The 22,879-nt window shown below is 39.2% G+C and overlaps 1 protein-coding gene across 2 annotated transcripts in view; it reads left to right on the forward strand.

The window, feature by feature from the left end:
- The window catches only part of galns (galactosamine (N-acetyl)-6-sulfatase), a 32,312-nt gene that overhangs the window by 3,475 nt on the left and 5,958 nt on the right, over nucleotides 1–22,879 (forward strand). For both annotated transcript variants that reach the window (XM_038283710.1, XM_038283711.1), the window contains exons 3-12: nucleotides 115–189; nucleotides 1,979–2,081; nucleotides 4,747–4,890; nucleotides 5,654–5,720; nucleotides 6,966–7,093; nucleotides 7,243–7,382; nucleotides 7,501–7,604; nucleotides 10,590–10,729; nucleotides 13,318–13,420; nucleotides 18,834–18,955. In XM_038283710.1, the coding sequence (XP_038139638.1) occupies nucleotides 115–189; nucleotides 1,979–2,081; nucleotides 4,747–4,890; nucleotides 5,654–5,720; nucleotides 6,966–7,093; nucleotides 7,243–7,382; nucleotides 7,501–7,604; nucleotides 10,590–10,729; nucleotides 13,318–13,420; nucleotides 18,834–18,955 (1,126 nt within the window). The remainder of the gene's footprint in view (nucleotides 1–114; nucleotides 190–1,978; nucleotides 2,082–4,746; nucleotides 4,891–5,653; nucleotides 5,721–6,965; nucleotides 7,094–7,242; nucleotides 7,383–7,500; nucleotides 7,605–10,589; nucleotides 10,730–13,317; nucleotides 13,421–18,833; nucleotides 18,956–22,879) is intronic.

Here is a 22,879-nt window from a genome sequence, read left to right on the forward strand (position 1 = left end):
ATCTTTTTTTGCTGTGAAATGTTAAGCAACTTCATTGCAGTTTCCATATTGGTGCAAGAATGAAGAATATTCACATAAAGGATTTCGAAATCTTAAAATCTGTTTTGTCCACAGCAAGAGCTGCACTTCTCACGGGGAGGCTCCCTGTCAGGAATGGATTCTACACCACTAATGCTCACGCTAGGAATGGTAAACTCTCATCATGCTTTAAATATGTTCTTTAAAGGTTCTCTTTCTATATGGTGTGTATAACCAGGTCTTGTTTTGGATTGTTTTTATGCTGTACACAGTTACTGATTTCTTCCATTGCTTTTTTTTCTCACACTTAAGTGTTTCAGATTTACCAAACAAAAGTTATTATTAAAGATAAACTGAGGTTTCAAATTCTTATTTTGTTCAAGGGAAAAAGTTTATTCAAACCATATTAGTCCTATATGGAAATAAAATCCCTCCATTTCCATTGGTGGTATCAGAAACTGACTACAATTAACAACTTTCTATTGGTCTAGTTGTCCTCACCACATCTTGACCCGGTTAGTGTCTGACCAATAGAATTAAAAAGTCTAGTGAATAAAACCTGTATGAAAACATTATGCAATCAATCAGTCTGTAAAAGGTTCAAAGCCACCGTATGTGTGAGGATTTATTGCTCCAGTGAACTATAGTGAGAGCCGTTATCCACATTTGAAGAAAACATGAAACTGTGGAGAACCTTTCCATTATTGGCTGGTCTACCAGTATTACTCCATGAACCATAAAGGAGGTGAAAAAGGAACAACTACAGCACTGCCAGTCCTACTAACTTCATTTAAGTTAAATATTCACATCTCCATAATGTGTTTAGGACTCAGCTGGTATTAGATGCTGCATGTCTGGATGAGTTTGAAATTTGATCAAAAAGAAATAAAAAGCATAGTCCAAAGTATTGAGGAAATATTAGTTGTATTGAAAAGATAAAAGTTGAATTTCTTAGGTGTTGTGCATTAACCTGGCAAGCCAGATTGATGATGTGTAACTACTCACTTTAGTTCTACACCATATTAATCTGGGACTGCTCCGATCTGGGAAGGACGAGGCATTCGGCAGAACCTTCCAAGCTGTCTATGCCTGCCTATCGAAGAGTAGCTTTAGCCAATTATGGAAATAGCAGCAAGCGGCATAAGAAATCACAAAAACTGAAATATCCTGTGCTGCCATGTTGATTTTAGTTACAAGTTCTTCCTTAAACCATAATCCTGCAGCATTATTGACCGACCCATTTTGGATCATCTTGAACAGTTGAAGTTGGACAAGATTTATTCTTGTGTTCTTGTAACGCCACAAATACCACCAAAATTTGGTTTGCATGTTCGTTTAGGTGAGCCTCCCACCTAGTATAGGGATCTAAACAGGGATTTAGAGAACCGCCATCATACCGATAGATAAACATGATAGAGGCAGTGTGAGAGTTTGGGGTTGCTGTGCTACTTTCATGAGAGACAACTTGCTGTATTTGATGGAAACACAAATTTTGGTCTCTGCCAGAATTTTCTAACTGCAACACCTGACCATCAGCTGGGGACCTTGAGCTCGTGCATACTTGGAATATCTTAGGAGAAATAATCCAAAAAAAAAAAAAGAAAAGGAAAGTAAAAAGGAAATTTCAGAGTGGTCTAGTCAAAGCACTGCTCTAATGCCAGTTGAAGGAGCTGTATGATTAATGACTCTTCAGTGAGGCTGAATAATAAAAATCTACAAAGAAGGGTGGGGCAGTTTATCTTTAAAGAATAGAAATCACTTTAAAATGAAATGTGTATTGGGGTTATCTTTGTCTCAAACATTTAAGTGTGACAGAATAGCAAACCAGGAAACAAATCTGTAAGGTTTGAATACGTGTTATAAAGAACTATATCTTTGCATTTAATTGATTGCTTATAATTGCGTAATATGAATACATGCTTATATGTTTATTTATTTTCTTTTTGTTTTGTTTCTGTAGCTTACACACCACAGGAGATAGTGGGAGGAATATCCAAGGATGAGATTTTGTTGCCTGAAATGCTGAAGAAAAAAGGTTATGTCAGCAAGATAGTTGGCAAGTGGTGAGCTGTTTTTTTTAAGGAGTATTTAACTTATTAACCAAAAAAAATTCAATTGCTCTAAACATTTCAAGACATTTGGTACGTTTCAGTAAGCAGACTCAAATCCTCAACCCTGAATTGATTATCAGTGGCCATTATCAGTGGATCCCCGATTCGACGAGTTACCATGAGGACAGGCAACAGGAAGTGCTGCTTTGGATGTTGTCATCCCAATAAATGGCCGTTATTACTGGTTATCAGTTCCATAGAATGGCTTAAGATTTTGCCTCCTACCTCCTAGGACGCTCAGAAGGTTATCACCAAGTGAATCCTAATCCTAACCCAAAGGTAGTACCCTTCCCCCTGGACTTTATTAATCTATTTATGTGTAATCTGAAAATAATTTCAATAGTTCTTCATGTATTGTACGAATTGGAAAGAAAAAAATATCTGCATGTTGCAAACCAAAAAACAAAAAAATCTCATATCCTGTCAACTGAGTTGTTTTTAATCACCAGATTAAATCTGTGTGACTGAAATGTATGATTCATTCAAAGTAAACCTTTAAAACTTAGTTGATTTTTTATTTTTTATTTTTTGGATTGGTACACTTTAAATAATGTAGATAAAAACTATAAAGTAGGTCAATGAAACTTACTGTTATCAGTGATAAACTGCATATTATCAGCCATAAGAAACCACTAGAAGGTAGAGGAGGAACACGCTGAAGCCATTCTATAGGACTGGCGCTATTTGACTGTACAGCTGTATTTTATATAACGTTGTTTTCATACACACAACAATGTTCTGTGTAAAAGTCTGTGTCATGCTGCAAATGTGAGGATGGATAAGGTTGTGGATAAATGTGATGGAATGGCGAGGGAAAACAGATGTGCTCATAAACATAATTATCTGAATATTAAAGGTACGCATTCATTCTTTTTTAATTAATTCTTTAATAAGATCCTCATCAAGAAGAACATGCAATGTTTGTTTTTAAAACCTGTGTCTAACGGACCTGCTTCTGACTCTGGGGAGAATGTTACTATGTTAACTGAAACAGAGGTTAAAGAAACTCTTTCTGAAACGGAGAAAAACAAGAATTTCTCTAATTTCAGGTTTAGAAAACTTCGTGAAATGGACCCTTTACAGGCTAAATAAGCAAAATCTGAATACATTATCACTCCAATTGGGATATCGCTGTAATTGTCATTTTTTTTGTCAGATGACATTCAGCTTTGTCAATATCAGACACATTCCCATCGTAGTGAAACCAAGGAAAATGTGGAAAAGCCCTTTATGCCCAGTAATAAGTACGGTGAAGGATGTGTGGTGCTGTTTTCCTTCCCATGATCAGGGTAACCCTTTTAGTGGTCATTACCCCACAGGCGGTTTAAAAAACTAACAATTGTAATATAAAAATGTTTTGGTTTATGCTGGATACTATAAACAGGTTTCCATGAGTGAGAAAGAAACTGAATGAAGACCAGGAGAGATTGTGCAGAAGTTTAGAATAAAAATGAGCTGCGTCTGATGGTCATGGTAGTTATACAAGGAATTTCCAAAGCACACTTTCTCAAATAATATGTTTTTTTAATTGAATACTACAGCGAAAGCTGAATTTATCTGAAGACATTCAAAAACAGGCACCAGGGTTGCCAGTAAATGGACTGTATGTTCAGTCTACATGTTTCCAACATCCATTTTATATATGTTTTTTCTATTTAAAGCCACATAAATAATGTCGTAATTACTATTATTATTATTCATGTATTTATCCTGATGGACTTGCGGCATAGAGCACAAACAAAACACCCACCAGCTGATGTTACATCAGTGGTATATATGCTCTTTGTATAGTAATTATCCAATCTAATCTCTTCAAACGTAACCAACTTATAAACTAATTGGGTACAGCAAAGGCATCCAGGTAATTATCAGTGTCTATGTTGATTAGTGGGACATCTAAACATTCTAAAATAATGTGAAACTCATTGTACAGCCTTAATCATAACTCTTAGCAACCTTTGATTTCTACAGTTGGATTATCTAATCAGTGTTGGCTGGTCTTCATCCCCTAGATTCCTTATGATAACCACTTTTGTTATGTCATTTATTTTCTTTTTACACTATGGATTATCTGTGCTTTAAGTTAATTGAACTGTTATGAAATACTGTTGATTGATGTCTTCTGTTTATTATTAATTTAGGATAGTTTATGGATCACATATTGACATTGTCCAATCATTATAAAACAGGCCTGTATTGGATTTAAATGCAGAAATAGATGAAAGAATGAGCATTTTAGACTCTCTTCTGTGTATAAATGAGCAGTTTCTGGGTGGTTATGGATGGAACCAAACACAGAATATCAGTCAAAACTCTAAAAATACAGAATAAAGAAATATAGAATTTTCGCAACGCCATAAAATGTGCCGACATCATCGCCACCCTACCCAAAACTGATTATGCAAGTATTGATGTTGCAAAGATACAAATTGAAACAGCCCTGCATGTGTTTGGTAGGATAAAAATATGTTGTACTGTAGTTTAAAACACAAACATCTGCTTTGTTTATTGGACATAATATACGGATTGGTTAAATGTCTGCAATCTGTTGAGTTAATCTAACATTAGAAAACTTTATTTCCTATTAATTAATTGCACACCTTCTTTGTTATTGCAGGCACCTGGGCCACAGACCGCGGTACCTTCCTCTACAGCACGGTTTCGATGAATGGTTTGGCTCCCCAAACTGCCACTTCGGCCCCTACAACAGCAGCTTCCGACCAAACATCCCCGTCTATAACAACTCTGAGATGATTGGAAGGTATCCTCAAACACAGTGGGCTAACAGCACAGATGCAGAGACAAATATCCGATTCTGTTTTCCCCACCTGACTTGGCTGTAAAGTTTGTTTTTCTGCTCCTCTGGATGAGCTCAGTGACTCCCCCTCCATCTACACGTCCTCCTCTGTACCAGCTGGGCCTGTGTATTCCATTTTCCGCCCATTTGTTTTCCCCAAAACAGCCATATGTGTATTCAGGGTCATTGGAGCCGGCAGCCGGGCGTGTTTTTCGCTTAGCCGTGGGTTTAATCAGCGCTGTATACCTGGGCCCTGGACAAAAAAACACGCACACACACATAAAGAGGCGTGCATAGTCAGAGACACACACACACGCCCTCAAGAGACGGCAGGTTGCGCCGCCTCTGTGCGAGGACACCTGGAGGAAGTGAAGCATAAGAGAGAGATTTCTGTCTTTGCTTCTACGCTTCAGTAGCGCCTCATAACAGTTCCCGCCGCTCTGCTTTGCTGAGACTTCGCACATATGTCTTTCCAACAAAATATTCCTGCAAGCACCATCAACAAGTGGAAAATTAACTTTTCTTGTCCTAATGATATTATCTGGACCAGTTTAAATCATTTTAGAAGGGGATTAGAAATCCATCTGGTACTGTGCTCAATGGAGAGGAAATAAATCAGGCTGTAAAACTGAACAAACAGCCGAGGTCAGACTTAGTTTAGTTGGAATAATGGCTCACTGCAGGTGAAGGGGTCAAACAGAAATAATGTGAGCATTTTATTTCACAGATATTATGAAGAGTTTAAGATCGACCTACGAAGCGGAGAGTCCAACCTTACTCAGATGTATCTGATGGTGAGTGTCCACTTTACAACTCATCTTGCAGCCATTCAGGCTCGGATCATCTGAGCCTTTTTGGTGGGAAAAAAAAACTCTCCTGGTTTTCATCTTTTCAGGGAATATAAAACAGCATGGCAGAGGGCTGTTTCTGAGAGACATGAAAGCACAGAAATAAATTGTCTGTAACAAATTAGAAAATGCATTTTTTATTGTTGCACATCTTTCACCAGTGGAGGTGGATTATTGACTTCTTCACACTATTGCAATGAATCTACATCGGCCTCTCCTATTATATTCCTGAAACAGGATCAAAAGCATCATGCTGAGGCACACTGCAGGCTTGAAAGATGTAATTTATCTCCACGTTAGGAGGATGCCTCTGCTTCTTAAAGCTCATTTTAGTAAGTCTTTGGAAGCTGGAGTGGTGTCAAATGACACCAAAAAGGAGGTTCAGTATATAGCAATATAATCTGCTTAGGTGGACACTAAATTTGCTATCCAATAGATGTGTTTTGACAGATATAGAATAAAAATAGCATAAGAAAAATGTTTCGTTTTTAAAAATTAGAAGAATCTTTTTACATACTTTTAATTAGATTCCACAGTAACAACGTTAAACAGTAACTTTCAGGTTGAATTTTCAGAAATAAGCTGTTTTTATTTTGCTGATTTTAGTCTGTTCTTCTCACATCTCCAAAAGATCAAAAGTTATTTATATTAAATCTAATTCTTTTTGCAAATGTACCACAAAATGGTATCTGATGGCTTCTGTCTAATTTTTTCTCTTTAATTTTTTTTAATGTAAGCCTTGTAAAATAAATACTTTTTGTATAAAATAAACCAGAGTAAATATTTTATATTCATATAAAATAGAATATGCAGGGCGTGCTTTGGTTGCGGAGTGCTAAGCACACACCACCCATGTATGGAGGCCTTAGTCCTCAATGTGGCCGACCCGGGTTCGAATCCTACCTGTGGTCCTATGCTGCGTCTCTCCCCGCCTCTCTCGTACCCCCTTTACTGTCAGCCCACTTTCCAAAAAAATGAGCCACTATTGATGTAAAAACTAACAAAATAAAAAAAATATATATAGAATATCCTACTGAGAAACATATTTGCATTTTATTGTTTAACTGACAAAACCATTATCTAAAAACTATGCTAAAGCTTTGCTAAGACAACTTTTGAAAAAAAGAGGAAAACTTTTCAACATCTTTGTTAGATCTTTGTTTGGTAACAGTAAATCTGCAACCTCTGCAGGAGGGTATGGACTTCATACGGCGGCAGACTCAAGCCAAGCAGCCCTTCTTCCTCTACTGGGCCCCTGATGCCACCCACGCCCCGGTTTACGCCTCCAAAAGCTTCCTAGGAAAGAGCCAGCGAGGCCGGTTAGTAGTAGATAGTAGATCAGTAGATCCACATGATCTTGGTTTAGGGAGGTTTAACTCCCTTATTGCTGACTATTTAATTAATATTCAACCCTACTAGAGTTACATTAGGTAAGTGAATGCATGTGTCAAAAATCTATGCTGTTCAGTTATGGAGATGCGGTCATGGAGCTGGACTACAGCGTGGGTCAGATCCTGTCCCTGCTTCATGGTCTGGGCATTGAAAAAAACACCTTTGTCTTCTTTACATCAGACAACGGGGCGGCTCTTATCTCGAGCCCTCATGAAGGTATTCCATACTTTTTTTAACTCTTAAATATATATAGTAGTTATGCTTAATTATATTTCTTCTTTTTTTCACCATGGGATGTATTGATTCATTTGGTTTTATGGCTCTGATTCCTCAGGTGGCAGCAACGGGCCGTTCCTCTGTGGGAAGGAAACCACGTATGAGGGGGGCATGAGGGAGCCCGCCATCGCCTGGTGGCCCGGACACATCAAGGAAGGCACAGTAAGCCCACCTTCATCCTTCTGCCAAAATGCGGCTCAGTGCCATGAAATCTTGAGCTTGAGACGGATGTTTTCCCTGTAGAGCTGCAGGCAGTTCTGATAATTATGAGACAGGTAGTAAGAGAATGACTAATTACTCCAATAATCTTTTTCTTTGAATAACTCAGGTTTTGTGTGCTTATGATTTATTTTTGTATCATGTAGGAATTTACATGTTCGTACTTTGATCCACCAGCTCTGTTCATTTTGAGTTGGCACTACTTTTATCAAAACTGCAATTTCAGCCACAAAGCTTTTTTTTTCTTAACTGTTGCCTCAAATATTTCTAGCTGAAATAAATGCCCCCACTCTCATCTTTTATTCTTTTCTTCCCATTCCTCAATATAACCCCCCCGCCCCACCCGCAGTGTGATCCCCTAAGCCTGTGCGTTCTGCAAATGACTTTTAATTGTATTAGGGGCAGCTGTGACACGGGGCTGTGACGCAGAGGGATTTTGTGGAGGAGTGAGCGGAGGCTGCAGTCTGCAGTAAGCCTTGCCCCTGGCTCATCTCACAGGGTTGTGCTGGGCTCTGATAGCGCAGCGGAGTAGCGAGAGAGAGGAGGATTGGGAGCGTCTTAAGCGGCTAATCTGTTTGTGTGTTTGCTGAGGTTGGATTGAGCCGTAATGAGGACTTCAGTATCTGAATATGCCAGGCGTTCAGGATAAAGAAACAGAGGGGGTGGGGGAGGAGTTTAGGAAAGGAAGCAAGGGGAGAAGTAAAATAGGTAGGTGCTGATGAAAAGAGAAAGAGCAATGGTAAATATAGAGCATATTGCAATACTTTCCTGCCCCTGTGAGGTTTTTATAATTGATAAGCTTTTTGCTTAATAGATAACTTAATAAATCCTTCTATTTATGCAGAAACAAACGTGTGTGCTTCTATATGTGGATATATGTGAGTTTTAAAGAGTTGTATTGAAGCTTCACTTGGCTTTAGTGATAAACATGCTTTCTTGGAGCTTCTGAACTCCACAGATTTGGATTTATTGTTGTTCCATTGTTGCTGCTTGGGAGGGAGGACAAACAAGACACAAGGCTGGCCTAAATTCATATTCTGGACTCTATTGAAATTTCTGCTGATCTCTGGTTTATGGAGGCTTTAACAGCTACATGCAGGAGGCATGTAAGAAAACCTTTAATAAAAGGGGATTTTCAACAGGTTTATTGTTGTTTTAGGAACACAGATTTCAGCTTCACTTGTCAAAAAACAAAACAAAAATGTATCAGTTAGTGTGCAGGAACTTTGCTGGGGGTGTATTGGAATGAGGGAGCATGGTCGGTGTCCAAACGGATGCAGATAGAGCATCCTCCTGGTCTATGAGGAGGAGGATGATGATGATCACTGGGGGTGTCTGTATGAACAGAGAAGTGGGTGGGCTTTTAGCCGCCGCAACATCAGGAAGCATCCCAGTCCCTTTTGTTGGTTTATCAGCTTCAGACACACATCCTTATGATGGTGGAGATGGGGATAAAGGCGCCTCATCCTCGGATAAACAAGGTTACTGCAGAGAAATAAAGGACGTCATGAGAAGGTGTGGGTTTAGAAAGATTTGAACAAAACGGGGTGAAAAAGGACTTATGAAGGAAAAAATGGCACGACAGACCCAGACAAATTAACATTTTTGTCATGCGAGTTGTTACCCAACCAATTTCCAGTGCTGTTTCTTCCTTTTCACATTTCTCCTTTTTTCTTTAATGCTAGATATTTCTAAGAGGAGCTGAGAGAAAGAAAAATGAAGTAAGGAGCTGAATCTGTTGGTGTTTGTGCTTTTCAGAGAGAGTTTCTGGATGTGCAGATAGATCATGGAACTCGCTGCAAAACCTTTTCTGTGGCTACTTCTGTGGCTCCAGAAGAAAAGAGGAATTCATGTCAGTGCTTAGGAGCAGACACGAGCACGCGGGGGAATGCGTGTGCGTCTGCATGCATGCCGGGTGCCGATAGGAGCGCGGCGGCACATGACGCTGCAGCTGCACGGGCCTGATAGCACTATCTGATCGTGAGCGTGCCGTCTCCCTCTAAGGCTCGCTCAGGAGAGAATGGAACGGAAGATCAAGGATGACAGCGAAAAAATGGCATTTTATCTGAAAATAGTTCAAAGTTTATAAATAAAATAAAGCTTTTCACAGCGACTGGAAGAAGGAGATAAAACAGCAGCTTTAACAGCCTGCTCGCCCAGGCCGTGTCCCATCCCATGCTTCCTCTCCCTTTTCCCTTTTTTTCCCCATCCATTTCCAAAAAACTCATTTATGGGAGGAAAGGCTTTTTTGAGTTTTGATAGTAAGCCAGCATGGAGAGATCAGAAAGGAAACTAGAGGAATAGGTTTCTTCTATGCAAGCATCCTATCATCGCTATTAATAAAATGTTTCCACTTTTTCTTTTTGATTCCTGAGTCAAGTCAACAAGTGTCAAATTATGAAATCCTTTGCACAAAATAAACAGAATAACACAGTAATGTGCATGAGGTTGTCTGTGTACATTCATATATCTAAAAGAATTTTTTGAATTAAAGAATTTAAAGAATTGTAAAGTGAAGAAATAGTGATTTCTTGTCTTTTTGTGGACCAGTCTAATACCAGCCACACATTAAAAATCAGACAGTTTGTCCCTAATTTGCTTCAATTAGTGACCAGAAGATCAAATCCTGAAAAAACAAAACAAAGAGACAATTTAATGAAATCTATTGGAACTAAGATCTCTTGGCACTTTTGTTTTTTTAATGCATCTAAAGATCCGTTGTTTGTTTGATTTGAAACTGCTGCATCTGTCAAATCAGTTGGATAATGTTTGGGGTTTTTATCTTTTAAAATCCACAGAGAAAAAATTGCTCACCAAAATCAGGTCTGACCTTTTTACCATTTGGAGATTTGTTTTTCCAAGGAAACACCTGATCAGTTTCTCTTTTTTAACACTGATCTGATTTCTTCTCCCTTCATCCTGATGCAGGTGAGTCTCCAGCCTGCTAACATCATGGATCTGTTCACCACCAGTCTGGCCCTGGCTGGCATCAGCCCTCCAGATGACCGAATGCTGGACGGACTAGACCTGACACCAGTTTTATTAAATGTCTCCCACAAACTCGACAGGTGAATTAAAAACTCTTCTCTTATTTTTTCATTTACTTCTCTCTGGTTTCATCTGCCTTAGAGGATGAGTTATTTCTGTTACACATCAGGGGCCATTTTTAATAAACGAAAGATCACTCTTAAAGATATAGTGGAGAATGTTCTTTTACCGAGTAGATCATCAAAATAAGTGGTCCTCCTAATTGTTTGTCGTTCTGGGGATTAACTTAAGGCCGTCCTACGTGCTCGTCCCCATTTTCACTTACCAGTGGTGAGTCTGACATAGTGGAAAAATTGCAAAAGCTTGTATGAGCGATGCAAACAGCAACTGTTAAACAGAGCGTGCACGAGGAGAAATTGTCTTGTGCATGCTCCCGCACAGGTACCCCCATGCTCCCGAAGTGCAGAGGGCAGGTCTTTTCTAAAATTCTCTAAGATCTTCCACTATGCCTTTAAGAGTGGAATGATAGGCAAAACATTTCTGCGTTAAAAGATGGACTTAAACAGGGTTTCCGCGGGTCATTAAAAATCATTAAAAGTCATTAAATAATAAATTTTTTAATTAAGGCCTGAATTGGCATTAAAATTCTTTAAATGTGATTATTTTGGCATTTAAAATGCTTTATTTAAAAAAAAATGTTTATAAAAACAATTTCTTAAATTACATATATATTTGCAAATATGCAAAAATATTGCGATATATTTGCGGAAAATAAAATAAAACCCAGATTATCGAAAAGAAGCTCAAGGCGGAGAAAAAGCTGTAGAATGGGGAAAATGCTAATTTCAACAAAAGTTGCTGGAAATCGAGGAATTGCAGCCTGCCGACAGTAAAGATGAAGAAGGAATTTGCTGTGTATATATGACTCATGGATACTTGTTGCATTAAAACTATTTTTAAGAGCATTAAAACTGCATTAAAAAGCGTTAAATTAGAGTTGTTCATTCCTGTATACATATCACACCTTTAGCAAAGTGTGTTACAAAATCTTCAGTGTGACTCTGGGAAAGTGTTAAAACGGTTAAAACGCCTGGTGCCGTAAAAGGAATTTTACATCATGTCACTTCTAAGTCTGTTTTTTTGGCCAATGCTTAATGGAGCTGTTTATGGATGGTTTGATGGCCCAGCATTATTTCCAGGACTGCACAGCCTAAATACTGCTATAAAATCTGGTAGACCTTTCGAAAAACACCCAAATATAAAAAAATATCTCTTAATATCATTTAAAAGTTCTGATTATCTTATGAGAAAGCTTTTGATGGCTTTTGATGTACACAGACAAAAGAATACAAAAAAACACCTTTTTGGCATTTACACAGTGTTTGGGGGGAACGGACATGCTTATTCTTGTTAATTAGGAGGCTCATTTAAGGCTCAATTAATTCACTTTCTAATCTGAGTGATTAGGGAAGTTTTACCAGTCACATACAGGACTATAAAAAAATAAAACAAAAACCCAAAATTGGCTTAAAGGAGTTCATTTTGGACAACATCTAGATATGTTTGTACTGACTAGCTACGAGTTATTTATTTCTTTTCCATACATTTGGTAAAAACAACCATAATTTGGTTATGTCATGTCCAGGCTTTATTAATGAATGGCTACGGGACAATCTTATTGGCCACGCTTAAGTGATGCCACCAGCTGTATTTATTCTTACTGATGTTATCAGGTGTTATATTATAAAAAACTGTGATGGAAATGCAAATCACGATCCATTCCTGTTAGAGCAAAAAGCGCTTATAATTCCACCATGAAGCCCAGAAGGTGGTTAGTGGAGAAATTACGTCCCACATTAAGTCCTTAACACAAATTATAGCCGCTCTGTCCAAACAATATGGGATGATCAGCTGTGTGTTGCCAGAGCTAACACGCCTTCAGCTCCCGAACGTCCCTGTTGCCTCATTGCCATCCTCTCCTACCCACCTAAGACACCCCTGGAGGTCTCTTAAATATTTGGGGGAGTGGAGGTGATTCTTAGACTGGAGAAAGTTAATATTTAGCTTTTATTCTTAAATTTGACAGTAGGAGTAAATACCATAACTTCTTAACACTTGGGACTAGAATGGCACTTGTAGATGCTTGATAGATACTGGCCCTGAACTCTCCCAGTTGGCTCCGCAGATGTTGATCTCCTCTGTTCTGTGATATCTAAAGAAAAATGGTTCTAGAAAATCCACTCATCAATTAATTAACTATAAGTCTATATAAAGATAAACATTAATTTCTGTACATTCTAATCAATAGGTACATAAAGATGATATGTATAAGTCATATATGTGTTTGTGAATTTAGACCCACAATTGGTAAAATGCAAGAGGAAAGCACTTTGCAATGCTCTGCAGCTTCTTTTTGCACAGATGTCTGCCTGTCGTGACAAGAATGATTTACTCTTTTGGTTTAGGATTATTTATGAAACTCTCCTTGATTTCGAAAAAGATTTATATAAAAATATATTTTGTGTTTTTACACAATAAAAGAACAATTATAAGCATTTGAGTCATTATTTAGAGGCGTAAACAAAATAGGTGGAACTATACCAAAAGGACAAATGGAGTTTAAAGGTATAAACCTGAGCTCTGTATGTAACTCTTCCCTTGTCCGCAGACCCATTTTCTTTTACCGTGGGAACGAGATGATGGCTGTGAGGCTCGGACAATACAAAGCGCACTACTGGACCTGGAGCAACTCGTGGGAGGAGTTCCACAAGGTGAGCTCCTCTTTCAGTGAGCTGTGTCCCTTCTCTGTTTCCCAGCTTCTTCATTTACTCTGCACATTTCCGCTGCTCCTAATCTTGCCGAGACACACCAACACTTTTCCTTGTTGCTCATCTTATCTCAACAATGGCTCATCAATTGACTGCTGTGTACATCAGAGAGGAATGAATATTAATAAGGAGCCCCCCATATGTGTCAACTGGCATCGTTCATCAACCAGTTGACTTGTTTGTTTAATCTCAGGTGTAGATTTACATACCACCATTCCCTGCTTGCTCTTCCACCATCTCACACAGTGTTGATGAAACATATCCGGAGAAACAGAAAATCTACCACCCTAGAAGCAGAAGAATATGATGCCTTTGCAACTATCTCTCCTCTCTGTCCTTAAAAACACGTCCTCCTGCCCCCCCCAGTCTATACTTTTCCTGCTATCCAGTTTGTTTTATGCCCCATCGGTCGCTTAAATTGCTCTCTCCTTCAGGGCCGCTGAATCAATAGCAGCCTCCTTTATCAACTCAAGTGAACTGAAGTGGAACTTTACAAATAATGGCGTCTGATTGCCTGTGAGTTGCCAATCGATTTGCTGTGCGTATGAATGCGGGAGGGAGAGAAAGGGGAAAAAAAAAAAGCATTGTAGAAAAAATGCACAGAGACATTTGGCCGCTCATGCAGACATGAACGTCTGTTTGTGCGTCAGCGGGCAAGTTTTTTTTTTTTTTTCGGCAAAAAGGTTAAATCTCCACTTTGCTTTCTTGTAATAATGGTTGGATTTTTAAACTCTGTGTTTGTGTATTGACTAAAAATAAATATTTCTCACACATCCATCAATCCATTTAGAAATGCCTTACATAGAAGCGCATTCTTACCGCAGCTGTTGTTCCTGCGAGTTGACAGAAAATACCTTGTTTTTTATATTTATTTCTTTATATATATATATATATATAGCTCAGAAACCAGGTCAAAAAGAGGCTCAGTATTGGCCTCCCTACAATGACAGGACATGCTTCTGATGAGGTGACAGATTATGTCCTGAGGGATCTACCGCCAGACCTGGACTAAAGCATCCTCCAACCCCTGGACGGTCTGTGGTGCAACATGACAGCGGATAGTTTGAGACATAATGTCCCAGATCTGCTTGATCAGACTGAGTTCTGGGGAACGGACGGGCCAGTTCATACTTTCAATGCCTTCACTTTGCATGAACTGCAATAGGAGGATCTTGGGCCAACCACACCAGCATATGATCTCACTATGGGTCTAAAGATCTCATCTCAGTATTGCATGGCAGTCATGATACCTTTGGCGAGCACATGGAGGGCTGTGTAGTGTTACTAAGAAATGCCACCCCACACCATTGCCAAACCGGTCATGCTGGCGGATGGTGCAGGCAGCAGATCGCTCTCCGTTGTGTCTGCAGACTCTGTCCTGTCTGTGACATGTGCTCATTGTAAACCTGCTTTCATCTGTGAAAAGCACAGGGTGCCAATGGTTAATTTGCCAATCCTGGTGTTCTCTGGCAAATGCCTAGCATCCTACATGGTGTGTGGCTGTGAGCACAACACCCATCTGTGGATGTCAGACTCTCATACCATCCTCATTGAGTTAGTTTCTAAATGTTTGTGAAAAAAATTGTCACATTTTTGGCCTGCTGGAGGTCATTTTGCAGAGCTCTGACAGTTGCACAAAGGCAGAGGTAGCAGTCCTGCTGCTGGGTTGTTGCCCTCCTATGGCCTCCTCCAAGTCTCCTTGTATTGACTCCAGCCTCTGGACAGCACGCTTACAGACAGAAAACCTTTCTGCCACAGCTCCCATTGATATGCCATCCTGGATGAGCTGCACTACCTGAGGCACTCGTGTGGGTTGTAGAGTCCCTCTCATGGTACCACGAATGTGAAAGCACCACCAACATTCAAGTGTCTAAAACATCAGCCAAAAATCAAAGCTACTAAGAAATGGTCTGTGGTCCCCACCTGCATAAGCAATCCTCTGAGGAGTGTGTCTTGCTAATTGCCAATAATTGGTCTATTCCATTTGCACAACAGCATGTGAAATTGATTGTCAATCAGTGTTGCTTCCTAGGTGGTCACATAAGTATGCTTTGATTGAAGCTATTGTGTTGTTTACATGTTCCCACACTTATACCTTGACCTTTGTTTATGAGATTTGCATCATGATCGTAAGAAAAAATCCTGGATTTGAGCATCAGAAATAGGTTAATTTTTTTTAGGTGAGTCTGATTAAATTGTGTGGACCTTTAGTCATTTAGTGGGTATGCCAATCCTCTACATCCAATAAATCGAGGTTCCTCCTGGGTTCCTTGCTTGGTATATTTTCTTCCCATGTCCCCCCTTGAAATGAAAAATAAAATAAAATAAAAAATACATTTGGGTGTTCATGAAGTTGGGATGTTTTAGATATTCTTCTCTCCAGCTTTCTGGTCTCTATTCGATCACTTTAAGGTCTTTATCACGAACAGCTACCGGGTCTGATGTTCAGAAAGTGGTTCCCAGGCTGGTTCCTTTTTTTTCTCTACGGGGTGTTTCTAAAACCTCCTCTAAGCCACTAATATACACAACAGGTGTTAGTAAAAATTATTGCTAGTACATTTTCCCTGCATTGCCATAAAATGTTACACAGTATAAACACAGTGTCAGATCTGAGTAAAATTAGGCAATTATGCTGCTTACTAAACAATCAGAGATGAGCTGCTGGGCAGGAGAATAGAACTTGGTTTCTGTAATTTCCCTGTTTTGTTTTCTTTTTTTTTTCAATCAGGCTACTAGGCCTCGGCTCATTTGGTAATTTATGGACTGAATGAATAACGACCTGTTCTGTTAATAGGACATCTACTGCTTAAATCATGCCAAGAATCTTCTTGTTGACAACCAGAGACCAAGATTCTGATTCATTTCAACAAGTTGATGATTTAGATACTTTATGAGAAGCTCGAAATTGTATTAAACAAACAAAAACTTTATTTTTTATTATTGATCATTTTGCTTCATAAGAATGATTCTCTGTGAAACACCTGAAATGTTGCTCTACTGCCCCAAAAATACCCTCCCGCCCACCCCCAGAATAGTTCTGCATCTTATCTTGTCACAACTGCTGTTCCTCGGTTTGGTAGTAGCCTTGCTGTATCTGTGCTCCTAATGTTATGTGAGATATGGAGCTCTTGCTGTAATATCTTTGGCACAAGCGACGGAGTCAGACACATACACAGAGACAGCTTTTCACACTGCTCCTCTGGGATGACATTCTGTTTTTACTTTTCTCTGCATTTATGAACAGTTGCTTTCAAAAAAAGGGACAGGTCTGAATGAGTAGAGGCTGATATGTGTGGGTGGGTGGTTGGGGTATCAGTGCTCGCTTCTGCTCCTCTCTGTTCTCTCTGTATTTTGAGGGTCTCTGATGAGTGATCCCAGAGGGGGGGCAGCCACTGCGCCTTACAGATGAATGCTTTTTTCAATATTAGCCCTGCTCATCAGAAAGTGTGTGTTTTTTTTGTGCGTGCATTCAGGCAGGGGGGCAGCTCTCTAGGGGGCTTCTGCAGGAGAGAGTGTGACTCAATCAGGCTGCCAGCCTCCTGAGAATGGAGTCGGGGAGCAGGAGCACGGAGATGAAGAGAAGGCAGGAAAAAGTCTTCTGTTTCCAAGGCTCCAAAACCCTCCATTGTGATGCGCCAGCAGTCGCTCCATGAATAACACAACAGATTGGAGGACAATATTGCATATAGACAGTGTAACAATGAGTAATCAGCTCAGGGTAGCAGGTGGCTGGAAGGAAAACTCCCTGATGTTTGCAAAAGAGTGCTTTGGAGTTTGCTATGAATTTCAGAGAAAAGTCATTTATGGGAAATACCTTAAATAATCAAAAACAAAGCACCAAATAGAAGTTAGTTTGAAGTTTGATCTCGAATTTCTAAAGTTCAGGTTGCATGGAGCATAGGAAAAAAAAAATCAGCTCTCTGTCTTCTGAGAGACTACAAGGAGACAGACTCACCTTTGCAACCATTTTCCAGCCAAAAGTGGGCAGATCTGCTGTTTTCTGACAAATATTCTATGATCATTTATCTGTTTTGGAGAACTCATAGATATTCCTGTCTATTCTTACTCTTATTTTACCAGTTATAACTGTGACTTTTACAGTGGATTATAACAAACAGCAGGTGTTAATATGTATGTTACCTGGATTATATTCTGAGCAATCAGACCAAAGTTCTAAAAATGTTACTTTTATAACCTTATTGAGAGATAGGAGGTCAAAAATTTTTTTTTTCCTTATTGGATGAATTAAAGGTTTATGAAAAAATAGAAAATCACATTTTTCTTATGTTAAACACAGACTTTCTTTCTACTTTAAGCTTCTCAAAAAAAATGTATGGACATTTGATGCATGAAAAGCAGCGTTCTGGTGTTTCCTTTATTTTCTGTGGGATTCAAAGCTGCCCTCTGTATGAACAAACCAAGGACTAATTTTTTTCAGGGCCATTTTATTACATTTTTCTGGGAAATAAAAACCAACAATCAACCAAAATCTGATAGTTGCAAACCTATCTATGTATACACAATTTTGTATACAGTCTGTGTATACAAAATTGCAATAAAGTTTGTCTTAAAGCTACAGTGTGTAATAATTACAGGGATATACAGTCAGAAATGTAATATATTATACATAACTATGTTATGTATCATCACCTATGAGCTCAGCCTCTAAACCTTAATATTTGCGTTGCCTTAGAATTCGTTATTTATAATTACATAGGAGCGGGTCTCGCAGCCATGGAGGCAGACATCTTTGTGCTACGGCAGCGCAGAGCCAACAAACTATTGATTGCGAGATCGCCCATTACGCTCGAAAGTAACTACGGCAAGTTGAGAGAGATGAACTGAGACGGTACTGAACCATAGATGGCAGTATTATGCCTGAGAATACTATCTGTAAAATTATCTATGTAAACAAACCTCATCACTTGAGAAGGTAGGTGATGCGGACGTTGTGGAAGACATTTTGTCCCGTAACGCTCGCCGTACTGTTGGGGGGGAGAAGCTGTGGGGGGGAGATGTTCATGTTGCTGCGGTCTGCAGTCTGGACGTTAGATGTCGCTAAAAATTACACACTGTAGCTTTAAGTCTATAAAGAGCCAGGAACAGCTGGATAAGCATCTATAATAATGGTATGTGTAGTGCATAAGTTTACTCACTATCGAATTAGCCCGCATTATACTATTAAAACATGCATTTTTTTTAGTTATTTTTGATACTATTTAGTTTCGATTAACTACATTTTCTTCTTTGGGTCAAAATGGCCCCACCATTCTGTTTGAGTTTTAATCTCATTCTAACAATTTTAGTTTCCACTTTTGTTTATTTATATATAATTCCCTTTCTCTCTTTTGTGCAGGGTGTGAATTTTTGTCCTGGTCAAGAGGTTCCCGGTGTGACAACTCATGAGCAGAAAGAACACACACTTCAACCAATCATCTTCCATCTTGGCCGGGATCCTGGGGAGAAGTACCCACTCAGGTTAGTGGTCAATGTTTAAACATGTTGTTGAAGAGCTTAGAAAAGAGAGGAGGATAGAAGAGATAAAAGGCGTTAGGAGTGGAAATGTTCTTGGGCTGCTCTGGAGAATGTGTGTTAGATCAATGGAGATTCAGTTGCATAAAAAAGAAGGTGGCAGATTGATCCACTCAGCTGGAGGGCGCGTGATTACACCCTCTTCTTTGTGATTGCAAACAGCTTTAAAGATCGTTCTCTGGCCACCAGCCCTCCTCTGCTGGGCTGCATGCAAGTTAAAACTGCAAGATGAATTGCTCAGGTCTGAATTGAGAGCAAGCGGTGCTTTATATGTTTTGTGCTGCCAGAGGTCATGACTGATACAATTGCTAAATAAGGAGGCAAAGATTAACGAGAATTTTTCTTTTTAATTCAGGCTTTATATGTAATCTCTTTTTTTTTTTTTGGAGGGGGGGGGGTCAGCATACTACTTTGCCTAATATAAGATCGAACTTTTATAGGAGAATATTCTTTTTATCTTTCTGGCTCCCTCCTGGCATAAAAAAGCCTCCTAAACTGACCTTTCTTTTCTCTCTTCTAACGCTCTCTCTGCTTTTTCCCATTCTGACTGTGGCCTTATAACGCCCCCACCCCACCCCACCCCACCCAACCCCAACCATTTGCTTCCAACTCAAAGTCTTTTCAGTTCTGGAGTGAGATTGGATGATAAAACATTAATGTTGTTTTTCATTTGCCAATCCTTTACCCTTGCTATTCACTTGGAAGAATGAAAATAAAAAGGCAAGATTCAATCAATAAGCAGGGATTTGCTGATTGCTCGCAGAAACACTAACACACTTTGCTTTTTTTTTTTTTTTTTACTTCTCCCACAAGAGGTCATATGTTTGTCTCCAAGGTCACACTTTTAATTCCCATTTCCTCTTTATACTTGTTGCTTATGTGCAATACTTATACACTTTAATTCCACTTCATCAAACCTTTGTGTAGCCTTTCCTACAGTTGTAAAATTGATTTGGATACATTATAAAAATCAACAAAACATTAAAATTACTCTGCTATTGTCAGCTTCTTTAATGACTTTTGTGAAATAAGTTAAGTAAAAACTAAACAGTGATGGAGAAACTATATTGGTTGCTATAGGATTTTGCTGCATTTTCATTGAAATTCTCCAAAATTTCTAAAATCTTAGTTATTTTGCTTTTGAAAGATAAAATTTTCCCTATTTAAAAACAATTTGATTTTCTGACTGGAGCTGAAACAATTAATCAGATTAATCATGATTAATCAATTATTTAAATAACCATCAACTAATTTAGTAATCGATTACTTGTTAACTGGGGTGTAGAGACTCTAAACCAGGCATCCCCAAACTCGGTCCTCAAGGCCCCCTGTCCTGCAGGTTTCAGAGGTTTCCCTGCTTTAGCACAGCTGGTTATAATGATTGCAGTAGACCAAAAGCCTGTTAATCAGCTTTCAATTAAAATCAGCTGTGCTGGAGCAAGGAAACCTCTAAAACAGGGGTGTCAAACCGGTTCCAGAAAGGGCCGTGTGGCTGCAGGTTTTCTTTCCTACCAAGCTATGGCACAGCAGACTCCATTCAACTCATCAAGTGAGTCCAATCTGAACATGATGACTTGATGAGATGACTGGAGTCTGGTGTGCAATTGTTTGGTTGAAAAGAAAACCTGCAGCCACACGGCCCTTTCTGGAACCGGTTTGACACCCCTGCTCTAAAACCTGCAGGACAGCGGGCCTTGAGGACCGAGTTTGGGGATGCCTGTTCTAAACCTTGCCTTTAGCTGACAGAACAATCCATTTAGAGCAGATGTTATACCAAAATTGTAAAAAAAATAAATAAAAATATGTAAACATCTTGCGTTTAAGATAAAAAAAAAAAAAAAAACTTTTTCGTCTGTCAATATTCTCTATCCAGAACTCCTCAAGTTGAAAAGTTTTAGTTTCACCTGGTTTAATAAAAGTCTTCTTTATTTGCTATCTGATTTTTAATTGATTCATTGAAAACAATTGACATATTAATCAATTTGCAAAATAATCGTTAGTTGTCCCTCTTTCTGACTTGCTTCAATATATCCATAAAGCACCCACACTGCACGATGCTGCACTCTTCGTAGTTTAGTTGTTGTGTCTAGCATGACTTCCCCCCTTTTCCTTTTATTCCTTTTATTATTATGGCCAAACCTTCAATATTAGCTTTAATAAATCACTTTTTCAAAAATCATAACGTCCTCTTTTGCATTTAGAAGGTCTCATGACCTTTTTAATGTACTGCAGGAGTAATATCCAGATACAGACACTCTGTTCATATACATGCATATGAACAGATGGACTTAAACTTTAAGGAATGTCTTGAATCTAACATGATTTCAAACAAAGAATTATTCACAAATTTGCCTCCAATAAACTCAAACAACCTATCAGCTGCTTAGAAAGATATGAGCCCCTTTCTGGGCTTTTTCAGTTTATTTAAATGAGCATTAACCTTCATGCATGTAAACTTCTGTTGTAAATAAGAACTATTATAGTAAAAAAATCAATAGTCCTTCATTATTCTGGCGAGAAGAGTTTTGACTGATTTAATTACACACAGAAGGAAAAAAAAAAGATATCCATCTTGTTTTAGTGTATGTAAACATCTGCTTCCTGCTTTACATGACATTCATTTGATTGAAAAGATTTAAACGTTTAAAGCTGATATTAAAATATCTGTAGTGTAAAAATTTACATTAAGAAAAATTACAATGCAAAAAATAAATAAAAAATAAAATCTTATCCTTAGACTCTGAGTAATCATTACTATTAACTGTGATTGAAGTTGTGAGCTGAATAGTTTTGCTCATCTTGTTCCTCTGCTTCCATGGGGACCTCCCTGTTTAATCCTGTGTGTGTGTGTGTGTGTGTGTGTGTGTGTGTGTGTGTGTGTGTGTGTGTGTGTGTGTGTGTGTGTGTGTGTGTGTGTGTGTGTGTTTTGTCCGTGTCCTTTAAGGTCCCCCAGCTGGACTAGCTGCCTGGCCATCATTAATCTCTGTCACCACCTAAAGAGCCACTTAAGATGATGTAGGACCTGTCTGCACACATACCTTCACTACCCTCACAGGGTGTGATGCAGCAAAGAACACACACAAACAAAGCCCCCAATCAAGCCCAGATAACTAAAAGTATGTCTCCTTATGATTTGTAGTAATTCAGAAGATAATTTAGAGCTTTTGTTGTTGCTTTTGTGTTCTGATGGTAACTGCAGCCCGATCCTGAGGAACCCAGCGTAGGTCATCTGTTCAGGGTGATATACAAAGGGTGAGCAGCCATGTGGCCCTGTATTTCTGAGAGCTTCTACCCCGAGATTAACACGTCCCACTTTCTCACCACCCACCGTCAGCTCCTGTCCCAGGAGTCCCTTCCCCATCCATGTCGCAGCCCCCACCGTCACACCGCAGGGGCAGCCCCTGCATCGGCCTGGCCTCATCTGCTGCCTGCCACCAAGCTCTCGCATCTCCAATCAATAGTCCTCACTGAAGTGCTCAATTTCCACTGGGGGTGGAGAAGATGGCGGAGGGGAGGGGTGGGAAGGACAGATGTATTTGATTGTCTCCTCAATTCCCCCACCTTCTGCTACGGTGTGCTTGTTTAGAAAGTGTGTGTGTGTGTGTGTTCCTGCAGTAGTGTTATGAATCAGTAATCAGAGCGGTGACACACCTGAGCAATGCCCTCATCCCCCTTGGGTGCCATACATTATAAATCAAAAGAGTGAATTTGCATAGAGCCTGTTTATTATTCCAGATTTCGCCTCTACAAAAGTAAGCTAAGGGTTCTAATCATGATAATGAGCGGTGCTGACTGTGAGCTTTTCATTAGTTGTATGCAGAGAGGGCACAGGGAATAAATATGATTAGTTTTTGATTTAGAGGACTGCAC

The sequence above is a fragment of the Cyprinodon tularosa genome, unplaced genomic scaffold, assembly GCF_016077235.1.
Source record: "Cyprinodon tularosa strain WSP-4 unplaced genomic scaffold, ASM1607723v1 ctg197, whole genome shotgun sequence".
NCBI lineage: Eukaryota > Metazoa > Chordata > Actinopteri > Cyprinodontiformes > Cyprinodontidae > Cyprinodon > Cyprinodon tularosa.